The sequence below is a fragment of the Urocampus carinirostris genome, chromosome 6 (genome assembly GCF_059441175.1).
Source record: "Urocampus carinirostris isolate Australia breed hairy pipefish chromosome 6, RoL_Ucar_1.0, whole genome shotgun sequence".
Classification (NCBI taxonomy): domain Eukaryota; kingdom Metazoa; phylum Chordata; class Actinopteri; order Syngnathiformes; family Syngnathidae; genus Urocampus; species Urocampus carinirostris.
The window spans coordinates 37,123,568-37,134,181 of record NC_142354.1 but is presented as its reverse complement, the minus strand read 5'-3'; the positions used below and the strand labels follow the sequence as shown (position 1 = coordinate 37,134,181).

Genomic DNA, 10,614 nt, shown 5'->3' with positions numbered 1-10,614 from the left:
CAGTTCAGAGCATTTTAGTTTTAAAAACAGAAATGTTTTGAAGAACTCACACCTGGGCTGGCCCTGGCCATCATCGTTGTGGTAAATTGAATTGAATAGGCTTTATTGTCATTAATAACAACGTAGTAAACGTTATATGCTACTAGGGCAAGATTATAACTAAATTAACACTTTCTTCAGATATTACTGCATGACGAACTGCGTTAGTTTTAAATAAATGCGCATACGTGTTGCCAAATCACAGTAATAATGTTCGCTTGTGAGCAATTAGAGAAGTTACGGTATTAACTACGCCGTGACGTCACGATAACGTAGTGGAGGATTCGCCCCGCCCCGCAATTGTGTGTGCATTGTTCGAGGTGTTGGAATCGGGCGACTTCAGGTAACAACAACTAACAAAATGAGGGACAAAAGAAATGACGAAGCGGACATTTAAGTTGTCGCGGCTGTCATCCAACGTGCTTGCTTCTGTCGAAGACGAGAGCAGGACGAAGAAGGCCGCTCCGAGTGAAAATGTCCACTGAACGCTAAGTTAACGGACAGGTTAGCATGCTAGCTCAGGATAGCTCATTGCCCACCCACCACACTTCTTCACAATAATTAAAAATAACATAACAATGATGACTTGAGTTAAGTTTCTTCAACGAAGAAGTGGATGATATTTAAAACCCTCCACATAAAAAGGAAAAAGAGACATTATCTACTATCTAGCCAACATTCTAACGCTACAGGACAGCCTACGAACAAAAGGGCAGCAAAACAAAGCAATGTTGTGTTCATTTTGGGTGGTGTGTGTTTGTTGAGGGGGTTTTCCATATACTAGCGGGTAAACGTCTTTGTTTGTAAACACAACTAGAATGTTCAGAAAGTTTTTATGTAATTGCAGTGACTCACGTTGAGGGACAGTTAATTCAGATTGCACAATTGCACATACATCTTTTACATATTTTGAATGGCAGAGCAAGAAAGTAATATATAAACTGTAGCATTAAAACGTTTTCATTGTCTCAGCTTAACTTATACGGTGTTCATTTTACCCCTGAAAAGTGATGGTTCCCGGGGACTCGCATGCTCAAAAATCTATGGGTCCCAACAGAGATCTATGGGTCCCAGAAATTTACTGTTATCGAGGTTGAAAATGTAAATCGGCTACAAATATAAAATAAATTTATATATTCATTCAGTTTTAATCATCAGAGTTTAGTGGTAATACAAATCAGTTATCACTTCAAGATTTTTCAGTTCACAACAATATTGTACATTATACAAAATAATATTGCTGAAATTATTATATGAATCTATATTTTCATTCAGTTTTAATCATCACAGTTTATTGGTAATACAAAGCAGTTATCGCTTCAGATTTTTCAGTTCACATAAATATTGTTCAATATACAAAATAATATTGCTGAAATATTAGTCTATATATTTATGCAGTTTCATAGTTCAAGAAATGTGTGTTTATTTTATATAACGAGGGTTAGAGGGAGCCGACATAATTTACACAATCCACCAAAAAACAACCTTTTGAAAGGCTGGTCATAAAATGAAACAATGGTGCAATTGGGTCACTACGAGTCTCCGTAGTTTTGTATTCTTCCTCATAGTTTAAAGCACTCGTAATCAGTTGCACAACACAATACAGCTATATATATAGTAGTCAATTAATACACAATGCCCTGTTAAATAAATGTTTACATTTTCAACATTTAACATCTGACAAGGAATTTTGAGGTCATGTTATTTGGGAAGCTTATATATTGATCTAAATAATAAGAAAAAAGAGGAAAAGTCATATTTTCTATTTTAAATTAAAGTCCCGTGGGTGGGTGTTGGACATCTAGGAAAATCGTCCTTCATGTCAAAGCTGCCGTAATTGCCGTTTCAAATGTTCTTCAATTTCCCCTCAGGATGTTGCGTCTTCGCTGTAAGACCAAAAATGGGAGTCATGTGATGCAAGGTTTGACCCACCAATCGTGCGTGCAAGAGTTGAAAAGAAAAGTGGAGGAGCTGACTGGCATCCCCAGCGATGTGCAGAAAATCATGGTGGGGTATCCACCTTCAAGTCTGGACCTGCGCAACGGAGAGGCACACCTCAAGGATTACCCCATCAAGTCCGGTAAGTCACAACCAGCTCGTCACTTAGTTTTAGCTTTCAGACATGTCGATTAATGTAAACCAAGCAAAAGCAAAATAGTCATGGAAAATCAAGGATTCAAGAAAACTCTTCGAAGACTGTGAAACATTTGAATGCTCTCATGAGCAGGGTTCACACCGGTGCTTCGAATCCTTGACCCTTGGTGTTTCAAAGTCCTAAATGGGCTGGAACTTTGGATATAGTGAAATTGTTGCCATGTTTTTGGCAGTCTGACTCGAAAGACCACTCATTGAATCAATACAAATAAAACAAGTATGCTTAAAAACGATGCTGACACACCTGATTTGGTGGTCTCGCTTTGCCTAGCATTTGTTCTTCCCCTGGTGGTCATCGGCAGCTTATTTAGTTCGTATGGCATTGTCCTATGAAGCGTCATCACCTGCGTGCCCAAGGGGATAGGGGCATCAAGATGCCGGGAGGCTGCTGTTTCAATAAGCGATGGCTAGAAAACAGAGAATACGAACACTGGCTAAAAAGGACAAATCCACACGGAGCATGTTGGACATAATGCAAAAAGAGATCCATTTCTTTACAATAGGAGAGAAAGGCTCAGACATATAAGACACATCTGTAAATTGCAGATACATTCGTTGATCTGCAAAATACATGACCTCAACACAGGGCTATGGATTGATTCACACCATATTTATTCTCTTAATGGTACTAAAGACATTTTTTCCTAAGAGAACTAGTGTAGAATGAAAATGGTAAAAGTAAGAAAAGGCCTTTTTAATATACAGTCCAAATGCCAACCCGAACTCCAAAAAAGATTTAAAAAAAAAGAGATTGTTGGGACGCATTTAAGATTTGCATGTTCTTGAGGAGTGAGCAAACTGTGACTGCGATCATGATTTTAAGACAGGAGATTGTGGCAGGGAGAAACAAAGTTTTAAATTCCAGACAGCACCATTAAAAGAGAAAATACAAAGATCCCTCAGTTTCCGCGGTTAACAAGGACCACAACCACCGACGAAAAGTAAAAATCCTCCAAGTAGTGTCTCACCTTCATAAAAGTCCCCAAAGGATTACATTTACATCGAGATTACGTCATTACTGACTAAGAGTGTAAGACTGTCACACAAAAAAACATTATAGATCTACAAATAATAACACATAGGAGCAGCTGAATAAACGGTTTTATTGTCATTATACAAATTTAAAACAAAATTGGAGGACATTCGTCAAAACCACATGCAGATTCAAGTATGAGCAAAGAGCCCCACTTACTTCAACACGCATGCTATCCAGGCGTGGTCCTGGCTTTATCACCCCCTGACCCACACACGGAAATCGGAATGCTTGGCCACTTGGTTTTCTTCTCAATATAAAAAAAGTAAAAAGAAATTGGGGGGCTTTTTCTTTCTGTGTAAGAAAGAAATTTAGAGAGCGTCCGACGAGCTGGGCGCTAGCATCAGGTGTCAGAGACAGATATTAAAATAAGACCGTCCCGAGTCGCTTCTGGAACCTGATAATAATCGTCAAGAGAAACCGCTGGTGGTCAGCGTTTAATTGTGTTCTTCTGACTTTCCTTAGAGTCCAATTTAATTGATGGATTTCTTTTGAATAGAACGGGCCGCTAAAAGCTAGCTGTTGCTGTAGCCACGTTTGTTAGGATTCGGAAATGTAGACTGACAGCATACTGGAGCCTATCACGGCCGCACACATGGATAGTCACACCCAACCACACTGAGCGCCCACCTTAATCTGTCCCTGTTGAACGCAATGCACGATCGATGGTATTAATGACAACAAAGACAAAAACAATTCATTTAAAAATCTGCAAAGGAGTGAACCAGCAATATTTGAAGTGCAAAGTTGTAAAGGGTCCGTTTATTTGACTCTAAATGTTTTTAAAGGCGCCTCAAACGATGCACCGCACCTTTAAACAATTTTCATGTGCGATTTCTTCAGGCGACACACTCATCGTAGAGGAGGAGAAAAACAAGCCCCGTCCAGGCGCCCATCCAGCGGTGAACAAAATGCCCCGCCTGAACGCCCTGCCGGCGCTTTCGCGGCGCGTAGTTCCAGCCGACAACTCGTGCCTCTTCACCAGCGTCAATTACGTGGTAGAGGGTGGCGTTTACGACCCTGCCTGCGCCCCCGAAATGCGCGGCCTCATCGGACAGATCGTGTCCAGCGACCCGGCGTCCTACTCTGAGGCCGTCCTGGGAAAAAGCAACGAGGAGTACTGCACCTGGATCGGGCGCGGCGACACTTGGGGAGGCGCCATCGAGGTGTCCATCCTGTCCAAGTTCTACCAGTGCGAGATCTGCGTGGTAGACACGCAGACGGTGCGCGTGGACCGCTTCGGCGAGGACGCCGGCTACCGCAAGCGCGTCCTGCTCATCTACGACGGCATCCACTACGACCCGCTGCAGAGGGAGTCGCCCGGCGCGCCCCCCCAGACCATATTTTCTACCGGGGACGACGTGATCCTGGCGCAAGCCCTGGAGCTGGCCGACGAGGCTCGCCGCAAGCGGCAGTTCACGGACGTCAACCGCTTTGCGCTGCGCTGCATGGTTTGCCAGACGGGCCTGGTGGGACAGAAGGAGGCGCGCGAGCACGCTAAGGAGACGGGTCACACCAACTTTGGCGAAGTATGAGACCTTTGGGTTCTCGTGCTCGTCTTCCAGGTCCGTGGCTGCCTACCTCAGTGATTTCTGACCATCATAGAGAAAAGGAGCTTGTTTTACTGCGGAAAAATAGGATGCCGCAGCAACAATGCCAACCAGTACGTGTGAGGGCTGTTAGAAAAACCATCAATTTGTGATACTCCCCTCTGAAATAACATTTTGAAGTGTACTTTATTTTCTAATTCAGGATTTAGCAAAAAAAAATGTGATCTTAAAATGAAAATTCAGGCAAATGGCTGTTTTCTGTTTTTTTATTTTATTATTTTAAAACAAACCGAACATGCCACAAGATGTCACCAAAGCTCCGTTTAGTTTGGCTAGAGTAATCAAAGTCGATATTCAATTTTGTTGTTGGATATCAACATATTTTTTGTTAATCTGGCGGTTGATAAGCAAGCTTCTTCCGATGAAGTTAACTTTTTGAGTTCTACTCATTTTCTAAAAAGTAATTTACCAGGAGCAGCCAATTTTGAAGGATCTTTCAAGGCCTACAGACAATTGTGTTATGGTTATACACTGTATATATGTAGAATAAACAATTCAATTCAATAGAGAAAAATGACGAATTCAAAGAACAAATTTAGCTCGTCTTTCAACAAAAAAAGTCTGTTTATTACTCAACCCTTTTTTATTAATCTGCCATTGAAAATAAGTTGGCTCTGGCGAAATTTTACATTTAGGACAAATTTCAGTTATAACAAGCTTTTTTGAAACAACGATTTTCTTTCTTTTGCCTGTATTGAGTTTTTGAGGGTTTGATAAAGTCAAAACTTCAGTCCGAATGTCAGCATTCACTAAGAGATTGTGTCAACACAGTTTAGAGGACTCTTTCCACTCAAAAACGTTAAGGAGCCTTACTTCATTACTCTTCTGCCCATAACAGTAGGTTATGGCATTTGCTGAGCTGACCAATCACGTTGTGCATTGTGCTTTTTTGTTGGTTTGGCCATTTTTCAAACAGATTGTCATTGTTAGCAAAACACACACAAAAAACAAAACACAAAAAGATGTACATCTGAAATTCCCGCTTTTCGATAAACAGATAGGCAGTTAAGTTGGGTTTTGTACTAGAAATTTTGGCAATTTGACTTTACTACGCTTTGACTGTTGAATCTATTGTTTTTTCACGACCGTAAGGTGCGCTGGACTAAAGGTGCAGTCTAAGAGTGCCATTGTTGTATTTGGCACACACGTATGATGCACCTGATTACAGGGCCAGGACTTTATATACAATTTGTGTTCCGGACATGACCCTTTGGTGCAAGCACTTAACCCTTTAAGGTCATCATGGTGTCCCCTACCGCGCCCACCTTAAACAAACAACACACACTCGAGCATGCCATCTAAAAATAAAGCAGAGCAAAACTGAACATCTAAGTCCTTATCCTCTGTTTCGCTTCATCTACATCGAACATCCCAAGTTTCCTATACTGGCGGTCACTTTCCGTGTTATTGATAGGGAAGGCTCAAACGGTACAGGCAGACACGTTAGGCCAGGGGTCGGGAACCCATGGCTCGGGAGACATGAGTACATATGGCTCAGAGATGAAATTTGACTGTAGTACATTTCTCAGATGCGTTCCAAAGTTGGGTGGTTAAATCCCGATTTTACATACAAACCCACAGCAACACTGAGTACACTCATGTTTCAGTCCAAGAGATATAAGCCATTTTCTCAAATACAGTTTACAGTCTGTGTCCCACCAACTCACCCTGTTTTGGCAGTAGGTCGCTAAGTAATTCTTGAAATGGAACGGCAGTAGCTCAGGAGGTAGAGCGATCGTTTTAGGATTAAGGGATCCCAGTTCGAATCCCGGCTTGTCCGTGTTACATGTCGAAGTGTCCTTGGGTAAGACATTGAACCCCCAATTACCCCCAATAAGCAGGTTAGCGCCTTACATGGCTGCTCAGATCACGTCCGCTATTGGGAAATGTGAAGCACAATGTAAAGCGCTTTGGGAAGTCATTGACTTGAAAAGCGCTATATCAATGCAGATCATTTCATTTCATCAAACTATGTATAATCACAGATGAGATACTTTATGATGAAAACCCACAGAATGAACTGTAAATATATGAAAACGCGAGCAAACCATGCAGAGCAATTTGATTGGGTGAGCGGTAGAGGTGGGAAGATCTCTGCTCTCCATTTATTTTCTCGCTCAGTGCACTCTGCACCAAAAGTAAGTATGACGATATCCTTTTCGTTTGCAGTGTCTTGTAACATTTTCATAAAAGGACTTTGCTTGCACCTTGTTTTGGTAAACAAAATTTGGAAGATACATTTTAAGTGTTTTATTATCATTATTGGGCTAAATAGATTTGATCAAATCATCAAATGACACGGTGTGATAAAATGTGCTAATGAATTCGCTTCTCTCTGTAGAGCAGGTTTGGCGGTTTTGCTGCATTTTGTCTTCAGATATTTGGTGAGTCTCTCAAAATTGTTTACAAATATTTTTGTTTTTAAGGCTCTTTGGGTCAAAAGGGTTCCCGACCCCTGCGACAGCCCAATCAACCATAGAATTGTGGTGTGACTCACCGAGGGCGACTTGCCACTCTTAGTGAAACTTTGGTCTTTATCGGTCAAAAATCGCACTGGTGTCCCTCGCAAATTTGTATTGAACATCCGGTTCACACCAATGTCCAGTCATTGGAGTTCTTACGTCAGGACTCCCTGAAGAACAGTTTGACTTGTTTCTGTCCCGTTCGAGGTGAAACCGTGCACAGGTGCCTTTAATAGCATACCATTGGCAATCAGCATTGTTGTCAGGCGCTGTTTTAGGAGATGCTTCGAAATGGGTTGATCACTTGAACATTCAAGTTGGCGACATTGGTCATGTAGTGTATTTTCATGATTTCACGGCGTCATATAAAGTTTTCTTCAGATATGTACGAGACAAGTAACGGCATGCTAAAAGAAGACAAGCATGCGAAAGATACCATGGGAAACTGACTGTAGTGTTAAGGATATTGGTACTAGTCTTCGTAACCATCAGTGTGGATGGCCAATAGAGAAGCGTGGAATGTGGATAGGAATAAATTTTAATCTAATTTAGTTTTTAAAATGCATACGTACAAAACCCGTGTGTACATATGCAAATTCTGATATAAATAATGTTACATTAATAATACACATTTACGTTTTTGTACCTGCTTGCCGAAGTACACATTACTCAAAACACTTCTCAAAATGTCATGGTGTCCTCTACTTCACATAAGTGCACCATATGATAGGGCCCGACACACATCTTGAAGACTATTTACTCGGGATCCACCACTAAGCTTTCAAATCGGTGCAGGAAAATTTTAATAATGCCAAAAGAAATTTTGTTATAAGTTCATATAAATATTTAAAACCTCTCCTAAACCTTTTACAGTAAAAAAAATATAATTTCAACACAACTAAAATAACTCGCTTAAACGAAAACGGTGGAAGAAATAAAAACGAGTAAAATGGTGCATAAAAACCTCCTTGATATTTTTTTACAATAAACAAAAATGTCAGCACAACTAACATGACTTAAGTTAACTTTAAACAAAAACTACACCTTTTCAACAGGACTAGTGAATTGAAACTATGGGTACTTCTGTTTTAGAGACAGATTGACGAACTAATGTTATGATAAAAGCTAATATATCAGTCTGCACCTCAACGTTGTTCTCTGAAACAAGTTAACTACACTATTTAGGCTATCCCTTAATCGCAAACACGCTTTTCTAACATGAACACAGGCATATCCAAGCATGTTAGCTGAGCTGCCGCGCTCTTATTTTTCCTGCGTGAATGGCTCCGCCCCCAGTCGCTTATCCAATCACAAGGAGCTGGTTGGGTACCGAGGAGAATGGGAGCAAGAACGAGAGTCTCGGCTGCATGACTTAGTTATCGGATTGTCGAATGAATGAAAAGGCCAATGCCGATATCTGTTAAATTCCCAAATATCGGGATTAACAGTGAATGTGCACTTTGTAAAAATGATCCATTTTGATTTTGAACTTTATTGCTCTTACACCCCAACAAAAATGCACTATAGGAGGGAAATGCATCATTTACAGAGTGAAATTACTGCAGATAAATTGTTGGGAATCACTGGTCTACCTCACATCATTTGCGCACATTCACTACTGTCAACTGGCCACCAATGCTGTTTTCATGTTTGGACTTGTGAAAATCCATATTTTCATCATTTTACTCAAATTGCTTTTTTGTTTTTTCGTTTTGAAAAGTCATCGTGCACTTATACGGTGCTTTCAGCATTTTCGAGCGTTGCCGTTTTGGGGGCTGATCATGGAGGATATTTTAAGATTGGTGCGTCCTTTAAGGAAGAAAAAAAAACTAGAAAATTAATAAGTTATTAATTCGCCTATTAATGCCCAAAAGACAATTTGTCTTTAATTATAGGGTGGTGGAACGCCGATCTTGCATAATTTATCAATTTATAATGGGCGGCAGTGGCTCAGGAGGTAGAGCGCTCGTCTTGGGATCAAGAGATCACAGTTCGAATCCCGGCTCCTCCGTGTTACATGTAGAAGTGTCCCTGGGTAAGACACTGAACCCCCAATATGCAGGTTGGCGCCTTACATGGCTGCACGGCCGCTATTGGGAAATGTGAAGCACACTGTAAAGCGCTTTGGGAAGTCTTGACTTGAAAAGCGCTATTTCATTTCATAATGTCAATGAACAACCTAGTAGTGGAAAGTTACCCAAAATTGCTATAAGAAAAAAAAAGGAAAATTCAAACCCAAAATGGTCATTTAAGGATAACCCCAACACCATCCACGTTGATTATTATTCATTTCATGATTCTTTCTTCTTTGACTTCCAAATTTCACTCAAGTGTTGCCGTTTCAGACTGGTACGAAATTGATCGTGTTGATTTAACAAAACATTTCGTCTATCGGGGTGATGTAAGGTATGCACTAGCTGAATGTGAACAATAGGAGGGGATGCCGCACAGAAGGAAAAACATATTGTGTGCTTTGTCAAGTCATGTTTATTTACATGGCTCTTAATCACAAGAGAAATTGGAGGTGGAATTTTTCATGTTATAATAAATCTCTTTCTAAAACTGTTTAAGTGAGTATCAACCGGAACTGTTATGATGATGCTCAAGGACACATATGGCTACAAAACAAAGCTCAACTCAGGAGATGAAGTTATACACTCATGACTAAATATAGGCAGTGAGAGACAACAATAGTCATCCACAGAAACAGAAATATTGAATTTTCTATGCTTTTGGGTACCCAAAATAAGTTCGTGTTGGTGTCCTGGTGAGAAAAATCTGTTTAGCGGGGGCCAAAGAAGCATTTTATCCAACATCGTAATGAGAAAAAATAAAGTAGGAATGCCTTAACCAAGGGATCTGCTGTTGCTTCATTTTCCCCATGTTAAGGTTTTTGAGTTTTTCCTTGCCCTAATGTAGGTTTTACATCAGTGGATAATTCAAAAATAGTCTAGTTTTCAATAATCTGTGGTCTGTGCAGCCCTTCGAGACTCCTTGTGATAAAGGGCGTCACAAATAAACATGACCTGAAAACGCACAACACACACAGCTTGATCACTGTTGCCTCTGCTCATTTGTATCCACATTGAACAAATATATACGCGATTGTTCCCTTCTAATCATTTTTGATAAATGTTGATATCAAACTCACTACAGGCCCACTTTTTATTGTCACATCAATTGAGATGAATGAATTAAACAATGCGTGAATACGTTCTTAACGGATGATATTGTTTTGTCGTACTTTTAAAGAAGTTGCGATGCAGATTTGTTTACAGCCTTGGCGGAGGTCTTCTGTGACACTCGGTTTGTACAT

The 10,614-nt window shown here is 40.5% G+C and overlaps 1 protein-coding gene across 2 annotated transcripts; it reads left to right on the top strand.

Moving 5' to 3' along the window:
- The first annotated feature begins 247 nt into the window (after positions 1-247).
- On the top strand, positions 248-10,148 carry yod1 (YOD1 deubiquitinase). Of its 2 annotated transcripts, none has more exons than XM_088338927.1 (3): positions 248-382; positions 1,911-2,119; positions 4,070-10,148. In XM_088338927.1, exons 2-3 carry the CDS (start codon positions 1,912-1,914, stop codon positions 4,759-4,761), a joined length of 900 nt encoding a protein of 299 aa, XP_088195053.1. In that variant the 5' UTR covers positions 248-382; position 1,911; the 3' UTR covers positions 4,762-10,148. The 2 variants fall into 2 exon arrangements, with proteins under 2 accessions (XP_088195053.1, XP_088195052.1); XM_088338926.1 differs by having other exon boundaries at positions 327-543.
- The last annotated feature ends 466 nt before the right edge of the window (positions 10,149-10,614 follow it).